The 13,257-nt window shown below is 48.8% G+C and overlaps 2 protein-coding genes across 2 annotated transcripts; both read right to left on the reverse strand.

Annotated features, from left to right (window-relative positions):
- Positions 1 to 221: 221 nt before the first annotated feature.
- On the reverse strand, positions 222 to 1,314 carry PSV08DRAFT_26860 (uncharacterized protein). The gene has a single exon (XM_014224742.2). The coding sequence runs from the start codon at positions 1,080 to 1,082 to the stop codon at positions 393 to 395; it is 690 nt and encodes a 229-aa protein (XP_014080217.1). The 5' UTR covers positions 1,083 to 1,314; the 3' UTR covers positions 222 to 392.
- Positions 1,315 to 4,577: 3,263 nt separating this feature from the next.
- PSV08DRAFT_407601 (isocitrate lyase) lies at positions 4,578 to 9,996 on the reverse strand (the record flags this gene model as incomplete). The annotated part of the gene is made up of 8 exons (XM_014224743.2): positions 4,578 to 5,144; positions 5,199 to 5,751; positions 5,806 to 6,148; positions 6,207 to 6,362; positions 6,415 to 6,676; positions 6,962 to 7,219; positions 8,081 to 8,617; positions 8,666 to 9,996. The coding sequence occupies 8 exons, from the start codon at positions 9,994 to 9,996 to the stop codon at positions 4,787 to 4,789; spliced, it is 3,798 nt and encodes a 1,265-aa protein (XP_014080218.2). The 3' UTR covers positions 4,578 to 4,786.
- Between the last annotated feature and the right edge of the window lie 3,261 nt (positions 9,997 to 13,257).

Below are 13,257 nucleotides of genomic sequence, written 5' to 3' on the forward strand. Positions count from 1 at the left end.
TTCTGCAACTGCAGTCCTGAGGAATTTCTCCAACTAACTAGTAGGTGCATCGTGCCGCTCAAGTTCGTTCCTTTATCTTCATTCCTCTGCTGAACCCAGCATCTCAACTCTCCTTCTCATCTTCCATCCAACAAAATTCCCCTTCCCCCGCAACCACAACTTTTTTTCCCTTTCTCTTCCCCCTCGATTCCTTTCTGTTTTACGCAGTAGTATACACATGTGGCTCAAGACACCACCCCCCCAAAAAAAGCCGCCCACTCCCATCTCCCATCGCAGCTTTGGCCCAAAAGAAAATGCTCCAAACGCCGCAATTCCTTCCATGAAATCTTACCCCTTGAACGTGTAAAGAGAAAAAAAAAATGAAAGTCCCTTTTCCCTTGACAATCGCCCTCCTACCTAATGCCATCCTCCCACCTCCCCACCCCCGAATCCTTCCTCTTGCCCCCCTTCTCGCCGGGCGTAAACAACTCGGCACTCAACACCAGCACCGCAGGCACAACCGCCAACGCATCAATCGTGCCGCTCGGCCCTTTCTTGCTCTGATGCCGCAGATCCATCAGCGCGTTGATTTCGCGCGATTTGATAGTTTCTTTGCGGGGCCGAGTGCGCGGGGTGTCGTCGCTTTGCCTTTGCATCGCCGAGGATGATATGGAGGGAGACGGAGGTGTTTGAGAGGACGAGGTAGATGAAGAGCGCCGCGTCCGGAAGCGAGAGAGTGACGAGAGGGTTTTTGAACGGCCGCGGGGTGGTGCGTCTTGTGCTGCTGCTGCTGCGGCGGCGGCGGTTGATGGCGAGGGAGGCGGACTGGTGATGTTGCCGGTTTTGCAGGCGGGGTTGCGAGGAGGGGGGAGGCGTGGGAGGGGGATGTTGATTTCGGTGTATAGAGGCGTGTCGTACTGGATTTGGAAGACGGGGTCTAGTGTGGTTGCTGTTGTTGTTGTTGTTGTTGTTGTTGTGGAGGAGTATATGTCGTCGCAGATTGGCGGTGCGGAGTGGTTGTGTTGCGATGTTATAGGTGTGTAGGAGTCGAGTGGTGGGAAGGCCTCCGGGTAGGAGGGTACTATGTTGGTGGTGTGGTCCATGATTTCTGGGTTTCCCACTTCTATCTATCTCTTTCTTTGTTGTTGTTTTTCTTGTTATCGCTGTTTCTTTGGAGAAGGTGTGCGACTTGGGGGGGTTTCGGATATCGCCTGTAAGGGGGATTATAGAAAGAGAGAATGCCGCCTGGGGCGGGAAATGGATTTGTTTTCTATGTCCCGTGTGTGTCTATTGTGGCTGGTTGGTTCGCCCTCTTTTGTGCTATGTGACAGAAAGGTACATGGGAGGCCTAGCACAGCCTCGATTCAGGCAAACCGTGATTTAATATCACGTTTTTGCTTCCCTCCTTCCTCGTTGAATCGCCGAACTTCGCTCGGAATCTTTCAGTGTTAAATTACGCCGCCGTTTGTCGATAAGCGCCAAAATTTGTGTTCACGATGCTTTGTTGTTTGAAACAAAACCCTGGTTTACTTCTTGGGGAAACTATCGAGGGTGGTTAGTACTTTTGCGTAGTGAGCAACACGAATCTCGTGGCTTTTGTTTGTTGCGCGAACGCGGCGTGCGTACACATTGTACATCATTTTGTGCTGACGCACGACAATCATTGCAGCTTGCGGTTCAGCTGATGGCTACAAGCCACCCAATTATGCGCATACATCTTGACTCAGCCGCAGTCAGAAGGGGCTGCGCGCGGGCAAGGCGGTCGGGAACCACTTTATCCGTTTGAGTCTGACCGCGGTGGTGGATTCGGTTGCCCTTGTGGCGTGGGGCTGTGCGAGCGTCCCCGCATGTTTGGGCGCAAGCTGAGACGAGATTTGAAAGCATTCCAGCACCAAAATACAGGTAACAAGAGAGCCTCAATTTGTCAACAGCTTCTGCGTGCAGCAGAAGCAGAGACATCTTGGCTATGGAGGGCTAGTTTGGTGAAGCGTGTTAAAAAAGAGTTTAGTCGCAATCATTAATTAACCTGCATCTAGCGCTGACAATGATATCTTGGAAGCGTGGAACTAGTATACTACTATCTTCACCAACTGCTTGGCATGTCGATTTTCTAAAGAGAAAAAACGACCGAGGCTTGGGGCACGTAGTGCTGTCTATCACCCTTTTGACCGCCAAACCAAAGCAAGAGCCCCAACTACTGCGTGAATGATACGTAGTATATTTGCTACATAATGCAATCCTTTTTTTCGACAACAGGTATGTAACGTCCGTCCCTACGTGCCGGGACGCACGGTGTAACGGGACGCATTTTCTTTCGGGTCCCCGGGTTGCACCTACCATGCCTATAAATCAATAGGCCTAGCATGTATCTATTTCGTAGCTCTTATTCTTCTAGTGCATCAACCTCTAACTCAAAAAAGCGCGTCATTAACTACGCTATTACTTATTCTATTGGTGCTGTTTATTAACTCTTCTCTAATACCTTCTTATTTGCTTACGATAGTATAAACTTCTATATAGCTTAGTAGGCTAGAGAGGAAGCTAGAGTAGTAATAATTAAGGCTATAGTCTTCTAAAGTTAATTTAGAGTAATAAGTATATATCTTAGTAGTTTTTCTATATAGATAGTAAGATCGTTGAAATACGTCCTCTAAGACGTACACTATTAGTAGCACTTAGTATATAGATAGCCTATAGTACCGTACTTAGATATCGCTATACACTATTGTTTTAACGGGCTGAACGCCCTTTGGATAAATCCTCGATGGAATGTCGGTTGACTCGCAGAATCCAGGTACTACGCTGAGCACCTGGATTCCCTAAGACCGCCCGAACGACGTTCAGGAGGCATCCAACGCGATATGCTATATTGGCCCGATTGTTGCTTGGGCAACGGCTTTGTATATAGATAACTACGTAGCTTAGAAGCTTAGCTCTCTATTGAATACAACCTCTTGTATACCTCGCGATTGCTCCCCGGAGCGCAGCCCCTTACAATTATAATAAATTCAACGCTATACTTATAGTAGTTATACACTAAGAATAACTATAGTATATACCTATAGCTTTCTAGAAGCCTCTATAGCTAGATGCTTAGTCTCGCTATTGTAGCACGATCTTGGCCGCCAACGCCGTTTGCGCTGTCTAAAGATGCCAATACCGTCACCCTACTAAGAAACTATACCTTAGTACTATGCTCATATCGGCAGTCCTCCGGCTAATAATTATTTAGGGTTTTCTTTCTAGTTAGTGTTACTTCGCTACTAACGTCTTTCCCTGCGTAGTAGATATTAGATAGGTTAGTACTAAATATAATTAAGGTATACCCTAGTAATAGCTCACTAAGTATCATGGTACAGGCTCACAGATAGAAGAGCTATACGCACATTTAAGATACATTGTTAACTGTCTAGTAATATACCGACAACGTCTGGTATAAGCTGAATAGTTCAGAAGAACGAAGCCCAAGAGCCATCGTAGTGGAAGCATTCTGTAGTTTCGCGTCCTTATTGTCGCTCCAGTAACTTATTACCTTAGCTCAGCTGATTTCAGTGTTGCTACAGTATTGCAAAGGCTGCGACACATAGACTAACAAAATCCAGCAACTTAACTACATAGTCTCACAAAACGGTGATGCACTATCTACACACACTCCATCACCAGCAGTACCGCTACCCTATATATCTATTATTATTCTGTTTAAGAGCTTTAGCAGAAATACTTACATCACAGGTAATAGTACATGCAGCTCCAATGTTACCGCTATTGCAGTTATCATAGCATGCCGCGATGGAAGTGCTGACTAGGCACAGTAGCGAAATAGTAACAACTCCAAAGAAATGCATAATAGGTTGTTGAGAGCAAAGAATATAACGCTAGTATCTTGGTGAAATTGTGTTTCAATATGTAAGATTGATTTACGATCGGTTAATGGGATTGATTAGGCGAAGGAAGAATTTATAATGAGAGAATGACTAGCAAAGTAAGGGCTACAATGGCCCACCACCTCGCTGACGCGGCCTAGTAATCAGCACTACCCTAACACCTCGTATCTCCACCATCCTGAGTAATATCGGGGCTGCGCTTGCAGCTGTTGATACCCTAGGACCAGAGCACGATAAGAAGTGGGCACGGCAGGCGGAAGACCCTTCGCTAACACTTGACTAGCCTCGTCTATACTCTGGTAAATGGGTAGGTGTAGGGTAGGGTTGGTTTGCCAAGCCATAGGTCGGTGTAGGGTTGGGTTGCTAAAATATAGGTCGGTGTCGGTATAGGGTCTTATATAATCAAAAACCCAACCCTACACCTACCCAAGGCCCGTGCGACCCTACCCTACCCTACACAACATAGGTGTAGGGGGGTACCCATTTACCAGCGTAGTCAGGGAGGGCTCCTAGCGGAGCCGAGCACACAGCTACACGCGCCTACCACGCTGCCAAAAGGCAGGCACAAGACAACAAAGCTTCGTTGTTGTTTGCGTAACTGATACTTAAGCTTACGTTCGGAGTGTACGGACCCGCACCGTAACAATATCTTATAAATTAATTACTATAATTACGTTTATAAAAGCTATGATAGTAGTAAAGATATTACACGTTAAAAATAAGGGGTAGATATTTTAGTAGGGCTAATGGTGTTGCATCGGCTGAACTATTGCAGGCACTAACTACATCTAGTAGGCAGGCGCGCTATAGAAAGTCCGAGAGTCCGGAAGAGAAGGTGTCGCGTTGCACCGTGCGTCCCGGCACTGGGATGGACGTTACTCTTCTCAACATATTATCCATCCAGTCAACCCTTTCCAAAAATCCTACTTGAACTGATCTTCCGTGACTCCCTTTCCCATTGCCGCCGTCGAGCTGACACCACCACTAACCATCTTGAGCAAGTTGTCTACATAGTTGGCACCGCTCCATTTCTGGTGCGTAAGGACATCGACCTTGTTCTCCGCCTCGGGCTCCTGGATAATCTCGCCATACGCACGCATGCCCTGCTTAGCGTATGCCTTTGAGAAAGTATCAGCCATGAGCGCGCTCTGGTGCAGGCCAGCGAGCGTGATGAACTGCCAGCAGTAGCCGAGCTTGGCGAGGCGCTGAATATATGTCTCTTGCTCGTCACGTGGCATGGCGGCTTTCCAGTTGAATGAAGGTGAGAGGTTGTATGCAAGTCTGGCAGAATGTTAGTAATCTATGAGGAATGAATAGATAGATGGAGAGAAATACTTTTGCTCAGGCCATACGGCGTGCACGCCGTCGGCAAATTCTTTGGCTTGCGCGTAATCTGGTAGTTTCGACTCCATCCAGATCATGTCGCAGTAGGGAGCGTATGCTATGGCGCGGTTGATGGCACACTGGCAGCCGCCCTGGTACCTGTAGTAACCTTCCCGCGTCCTTGCTGCCTCCCAGTTGAAATATACGTCGACGCCGGTAATACCAGTGGCAATGGCACGTGCTTCCGAGTTGCTCTTGCCTTTGCTCTTCTCCAGGAACTCGTTGATCAGGCCTTGCTTGTTGACGTGTACGCCAGCGTTAATGGTATCGATTACAGCCTCGTGGAAGAGCTTGAGGTTGGCCTCCTTGATCCAGGCGTCTTCAATGGCTTGAAGTTGAGCACCGCTCTTGCCAGCTTGCTCTGCAGCGTACATGAGCTCGCTCAGAGGCTGGAGTGCAGGATTGGTGCAGCCCAGAATGTAGTGGTGGTCGCGTGGATCAATGGTTGAAGTGATGAGGGTAGCGGCTTCTGAGTCGGTACGTGCGACAGCGAGTAGATCGGTGCCTAAGAATTTCTCGTTAGTATGGTTCCATTGTATTCAGGTTTGCCCAATCTTACCCATAATGTCTGCCTGAGCTCTGATAGCTACCAAGCGGTTGATGTGCTCGCTGATAGGTACCAAAACCTTTCCAGCCATGTGTCCGCACTTCTTCGTTCCTGGTGCTTGATCCTCAATGTGTATACCAGCTGCACCCTTCTCGATGAAGAGCTTGGTGAGCTTCATGATCGCCGTAAGACCTCCGTGTCCGGTATCTGCATCAGCAATGATCGGCCGCAGGTAGTCGACATTGGGAAGTTTGGTGCGGTCGGCCTTTGCAGAGCTAAGACGCTCCTCACGTTGCTTTCGGTCGTGGAAGAGTTGTGCCATGAACAAATGGCCAACTTTGTTGGGTACAGTTGTCTTAAAAAAACAATGAGTTTCTTCCTTTGACTACGTTTTCGATTTAAAGCATACTCACATAAGGGTAGTCCGCTAGATCTGGGCCTGGCTCATCCGTAGATGAAGCCGTCGACGAAGCTTGCCATCCAGAAACATACACAGTGTCCAAGTACTTTGCCATCTGTGTAACCATGACCGGATCAAGACATCCATATGTGAAGCTAACGTCTTTGTTCTGGGGAATCGTCAGAATACATTTCCCCAAACCTTTCAGAGATGCAATTTACCTTGAATCGTCCCTCAACAATCTGCCAAAGCTTCTTGGACTGATTGTTGCTTGGGTATGTGATCTTCAAGTTACCTCGCTTGGAAACAATATCCTCAGCAGTAAACGGCCTTCTTGTAAACCTCCATCTGGAATCTGTCCACCACTGCTTAACCTCCTGCACCTCCTTCTGGAACTGAGCGTCTTCAGCGTCAATGTTCGCCATGACGATGTATGTGTATGTATGACGTGAGATGGCCTGTGTTGAAACAACCAAAGCTTTGCTTCAGCAAAATCGAGATCACCGTTGGATGTGGAAATGAGGAGAGAAGAGTGAGATTGAGAGAAAAGCAAGAGAAGAAAATCAGGATAATACTCTTCTCTTCTAGTAGCAAATGATCATGCAATGGGACGGCACACCGGAAATCGAGCCTCGGTCTAACCGTCTAGCCGTGATATAAGCTCTGACGGGAAGAGCCAAGTTTGGTATTTAAGTACACACAGCGAAGACATGAGCATAAAACCCCCAAAATGTGCGGATTGAGTTTAGCATCGCGCCCCAGCCCTACCCCAAGAAGGGACTCGGGAAGGACCGGCTAAGCGTACCATTGGCCCGACCACAGCATCCGAGGAAGCTGGGTGGAAGCTCGAGTGTGACCGTCATGCTTGAAACCGAGAAAAGGCGTGCCGTTTGTGGGGTTTGTCCTCGGCCCAAAGGGAAACGCACGTTCGGGGGGGTAGCATGACTGCTATAGATCGGAGGTGGGGATTGGGGGGGACAAGCGGAAGAGTGACGACGATGACGTTTGCCAATTGCTTGGAGACAACTACGTATGGCACTTCTTTTGGCCATTTAGGTTCTGGATCTTGCACATTATTCGCGTTCACTCTTTCATGCATTCTTAAATTCAACGGCCAGAAGCAATGTGGTGTGGGCACGCGACACATGCAAGCTTCACATGTTGAAGGACGAGGTGTTGTTTCGTCCCATGTGCTTTTGTGCATGTGAAGGGGGCCCCGGCGGAAATCTGGGGTTGCGCGTCGTTAGCGTGCAGCGCCTTTTTTTGTGTACCTCGGCTGATCTTACCTGCAAGAAGGACCATGACCAAGATTCGATCTGCAGACATTCACAAGCAGGACGGATATGTGTCCTGCTTGACCGGAAATGCAACGGATAATGCCGTGTCAGACCAGCCGTCATGATTGCGCCTGGATACATCAGGATGGACAAGGCTCACCGGCAGTAAGCCATCTCGGCAATTGCTAATGATCTGCTCCAAGATGTTCACCAATACGATGACTCTTTGTCACTATCGAGGAATGGCTATGTCAAGGACAGACTTGCTCGATTTGAAACAGCTAACAATGAATAGGCCTAGCTGTAGCCTTTTAGCAAACCATACGCATGGGGTGCGTGTACTAGCAAAGAGCTCTTCGCCAGCCACCACCAATTGAAATCATCGCTCCCACGAGCATTAAAGCACGCAGACCAGTCCTTGCGCTCCGCCAGCGCCAATATGCATTTAGCTGATTCAGACCCTGCCCAGGAGTCGCACCAGGTCCTCATCTGCAGAACAGCTAGGTAGCATAGCAATATCCTGACCAGTAGATCTACCAAATCTACAACCTCCGAAAATCCAAAGCAAAAGCGCTGCGCTAAGAAGAGTTTCGTAACGGTTCTTCTGTACTTCCCAGCATATTTGTGCCCCACATGACTTCTCACAAACTGGTCCAGTTCCGAATACGGCCTGGATCGAATATCGTCTACTTGGATGTTTGAGCTTTGTGGTGTCACAGAGTACGCCGGGTCGGGTGGTGGACACCTCAGCCTTCTTAGCAGCATCCATCTCAGTTCGTCGAAATAGCCTCTCTTGACCGGCGCCATGTTCTCGCCTTCAATGCATATTGAGGATCGGTCTGACAATAGGAAGGGGAGTAATTTAGGGCGGCACAACCACAACGTCCTATTCCGCTCATCGGTAAAGACACATTCACGGTCAATCGCCTCGGAAGTGGACGTGTAGTGGACGAGCCTCGAGTAAAATGCCGGGGTGAGAACACAAATCTCCATGGCCTGTTGGGGTCTTTCAGGCTCCAGGACACGGGTAGTGGAGATAAGGCGGCACTGTGTCCCAGGAATCGAGCTTTTGAATGTAATGCGGAATGGATATTCAGTCTCATTCACGAGCTTGTAAAGATAGTCTCGGAAGACTTCCTCGAGTGTGCTTTGTAGGTCAGCAATGCTTACTTTGCGATAATATGTTTAAACTTACATTTCAGCAGAGGTGGGTAGACGGCCGATGCTGGAAGTCTGCACCTCAGGTCTAAACCACACATGAAGCTTTCTCTTGAAGAATAGCTTGGCTGCTTCCCTGAGGATACGGGGAAATGTGACGAAGCCAACCCACCACCAGCTTAGAACGAACCTGGCTGTTCCAACGAAGCCTAACTGGTTTGGATCCAAAGACTTGCCGGTCGAAAAGAGGCGGGCTACGAGTTTCCCATGGTCTTTAGAGGACTTCAATGTAATTGTGTTGTCGATTCGGGGGTCATGATGAGAGACGGTTGGGAATGGATTCTGAGCTTTGAGCGCATAAGATCCCTTTCTGGAATTGAATGGTGAAACATGGAAGTCTTTCATCCAGACATCGGTAAACTTTGACTTGGATGCATTGGCCAGTTCAATCTCAGACCCCTCATCAGCCGATGACTGTTGGGAGTCAGATTTGTGTGGAGGGCTAGAAGGACTTGATCCATCGAGCAGGTACATGCGCCTTTCTCCGAATGTGTTGTTGACCTCCAATACCATTCTTTTGAGTTCGTGTTCGCGATCGTAAATGTACCAGAAAGAGACGGGATTGAACGAGTAACCGAAAAAGCGCGGTGCTGTTACCAAGTAGGCATATTCCCAATCTGAGTCGGCGATATGCTGAGCTTTCAGATATTTTCTCAACTTTTGGTAAAATCCCAGCTCGCCATCGCCTCGCTCAAGGTAATCCTCGGCTCTTACCCGGAGCCACCATGATCCCAAATACCGGTCCTCTCCACATGGAAATTCCGTTTCGTCCTGCTGAGCTCGACTGCAGACAATGGGGTATCCACACTGGAGGTACGAATATGCAAATGCGTGTCGCTTTGGGAACATCCGGGCATGTGTTGTCTGGCACGGGAAGATGCGTGGCTTGGGAGCCTCCACCTCGGACCTCTGTATAGTTCTATTGGATGAGCCTGGGGCTGTGGGATTGCTGCTCTTGAATGCGCGGGGTAGAATGGATACCAGCAGCACAAGTACCGTTGCAATACCGTATGCGTTATACAGCGTGTACTCGAGTTCAACCCCGAAGTTTTCCCACGACCCCACTAGACGCTCGAGCAGTTGCTGTCGTACGTGCCAGGCAAACAGCAGTACAAATATGCCGCAATCTGTCACGAGCTTGCTATCCCGACGACTCCATCTCAGACTGTCACCTAGGATCCAGATGGTTAGCAGAGGCCAGACTCGCCACCCGCTCGGTACAATTGAAGATAGTACCATGAGCGGGGCGCACCCGACAATGAAGGACTCGAAGGCGGCAAGGCCATCGAGTGCACTCGCAACAAACATGAAGGAGATGATTTCAAGTGAGTAGATATATGTAGCATTCGTGAAGTATCAAACGAGAAAAGAAGGCTTGTGGTTCGATAACTGTCGGATCAAAGGCCACCCAGCCTGACGCTATACCTTTTTGGTGAAGTGTATATGCAGGGTCCCCCGAAGAGCGAAACGCGTCGGTCAAATCTCCACATTCGGGGTTTGCGGGCCAAAATACTGATGGAAGTTGCAAAGAGCCATACGAATGTAATGGAGGTCTCCTCTTGTAGCCGATGTTACTGCCTTCGGACGCCCGATGTGACTAGTTGGCGGCACGCGAAGAACGCGGTCGGGGTCGGTACCATTGAAGAAAGTGGATACAGCTACGGCAAGGTCGCCGATGGTACGTCATTGGCGTCCAGGGCACGCTTGTCTACCCCGTAGCGCGCCGCTATAGATACAGTACATATGTCGTTTACTAATCTGTTTTCCCCCTTTGTCTCGCCACGCTGCAGGATGGTGGCAGGAAGAAGGAATTACTCACACGTGTCAGAGCGTTGCCGAGAAGTGACGCCGGCGTACGATCATGCATGGGTGAAAAAAAAAGAACGTGAAAAAGAAGGAATATGCAACCAAGTTGTTTCTCCACGGATACTCCTGGGGATGGGGGGTATCAGTCACGGCAACAGCCACTTTGTGTTACAATACGGTGATTTCGGTGCCTCTGAAGTTCGGATACCGGAACCAGATGCTCCAAGTGTGTTAGCATGACCCTTAGTCTTGCTTGGGTTGTTGGTAGTTTTTGCTCTTGGCTGGTCAGTCTAGATGTCAGTTCTTCTAGTTTGATTGGTATTATGTGACAGCAGCAGTCAAATCTGCATAACAGTAGCCACAAAGCAGTGGTCACGGTTGTTATAGTAGCTCTGGGTTCGGTTACCGTATTGACACATGTCTAGATGCACCCTTGATGCTGTGTGGCACGAGGGCTGGCTGGCCATGAGATGCTGGCCAGTGAGCATAATTGCTCATCTTTCAGGCGGATCCTGTCAAGACACTTAGAGCTAGTGTGTTAGTATGGTACTATTCGTAGATAACGAGGGGCTGGCATTCTTCCCCCAAACTGTTACGAGAACTGCCACTCTTGCCTCAAGCACACAAACGCTTTGGTGGACAAGTGTTGTCTTCATAGAACTTTCTTCTTGTGTTGCGCATGTTGATACTGACAACTACCGACCTTTGGAACCGATAAGCGCCTTCTGCTCGGGCAGATGTCTCAAGGGTTCACTTGATGTAGGCCCGAATGTGAAGTACTAGAGAAGGTTCGAATCACTGCTTCATGTAAATAAGAACATGTAGAAAGCTTAAAAAAAGTGAAGGTGCTTAACCAGTCTGGCACTTCTGGAATGCAGAGGACATTGTATCGTAGACTAGGGAGCAGAATTCCTTAACACCGGAGGTGACAGAGACGGGGGCGGGGTTGCTGTCTGACCCGCGGTTCAGCCGTGTGGTATCAGTTTACGTGATGGACTGCCATCTTCCATGTGAACCCTCATCTCAACTACCGCCTACTCCTTACCGGGTTCCATGTTTATCCAAGGCGAAGAAACTATCAAATATTCAGCATGGATTACTCATCACATGAAGTACTATGCTAGTCTCAAAGGGGTGCGCAAGAATAGCTAGTGCCCATTTCACCGAGTGGTGTTTAGGCAGTAGTGCGCAGTTGACTAGTGTTACCATACTATTACAGATTGGCTCCAGGGGAAATGAAGGGTGGGAGTGCAGCAAGGTATCATAGACGGCATTGTGCTTGAAGGCGAATAGGGTATGTTACATTTCGAATCCAGGCCACCGTTTGCCGCTGCAATCTAGCCAGCGGATGTCATTGCGTTGCGAAGAAGAAGAGTCAACAGTTTTCTTTCGTCGACTTTAAGTTTCCTATTTTTAGGTTTGCCGCGTAGTTCTATAATGCGAGCCCTTGAGCTTCTATGGGATTAGTTGCCGAGTTGTGGTGTTGAAACTAAGTAATCATAAACTAGGAATTGAGTGTACACTACAGTTAACAGGTTCCATTTTTCGCATGCTTAATGTACTCCTCCTTATCAAGCTTTCGTTTAGGGGTCTTGAATTGGGCATCCTATGTTCTTTGTAGTTTGGTCCGACTGTTTCTAGAGACATTGAGTTCGCCAATATAGGTAGGGCCATCTAGTATTTACAGGCCATGAGTATCAAGCGTTCGTCAGACTAACACCGCATCAATTCCAGCTCGCTGGAAGACCTATTTTAGCTTTGATCGTGTTACGAAACAACTTATGGGAAGCGTCCTTGGGTGAGGCTGTGCAAGGCATTCATGGCTGCAAATCCCACGCACCTTTTTGTACTAGCAGGAGAATGCTTATCTCACGCAGGAACGGGTCACGTTCATGGATGAAAAGGGCCAACAATTGAGCATAAGCGAGAACCCATGTAATTAATATGTGTGGAACAAGTTTGCCGGACGAAATGAGTGGCTGATATTTGCAGGTCAAATATCTAAGTGCGACAAACCTCAGGCATCAATTATTGCACCTGACAGGCCGGAGCCACACCATGGCTGGCTTGCAGTATGTACAAGCAGTTTGCGATTTTAGTGTCTCCGTGACGAAAGTATTCAACTGGTCGACCAAGTCGCCAGAGTAGCTGTTGGTGAAGTACCTGATCGGACGTCTCTCCGAAATTGCTCGGTGGTCCAAAGGCTGACAGGTGATTAATCACAGACGGATGGTCTGTGTGAAGCAGCAGAGACGGGAGCGTCGATTTCCGTCAGATGCAATTACCCGCGACTAGTTTGGTGTTGGTATCTGGTGCTTCAGCTAGTGCGATGCCAGGCATCCCACGCCGGTATCTGACGGATAACTGGGCAGGAAGGGTGTTGCGGGCGGGGACCCTGGGAGATTGCATAATCGGACAGAAATTTGGGTGTTCACGAGACTGGGCTAAATTTTTCATTCTGGACATTTTGCGCAGATGACATGTGTGCGGGACGTTGGAGTCTCGATCGTAGGTGGGAAGTAGCAGTGGATGAGAATCGTATGGCGCTGTGTCGAGCAAGCGACATGGTTGAGGCGGGCGAGCAGAGTGACGACATGCATACATACATGGAGATGGGGTGGCAGGGGAAGGGAAGCAAGTGGTGGTGGGAGGGTGAAGATCACTAACTAACGCGTTACCGTGTGCCACAGGCTGGGTTCCAATGGGTCACATCTGCGCTTCAACATGCCCCGAGTGGGAGCAGGCCCGCGTAGGTGCAGCATC

Source organism: Bipolaris maydis (genome assembly GCF_028858645.1).
Source record: "Bipolaris maydis strain C4 unplaced genomic scaffold PSV08scaffold_2, whole genome shotgun sequence".
NCBI classification, from domain to species: domain Eukaryota; kingdom Fungi; phylum Ascomycota; class Dothideomycetes; order Pleosporales; family Pleosporaceae; genus Bipolaris; species Bipolaris maydis.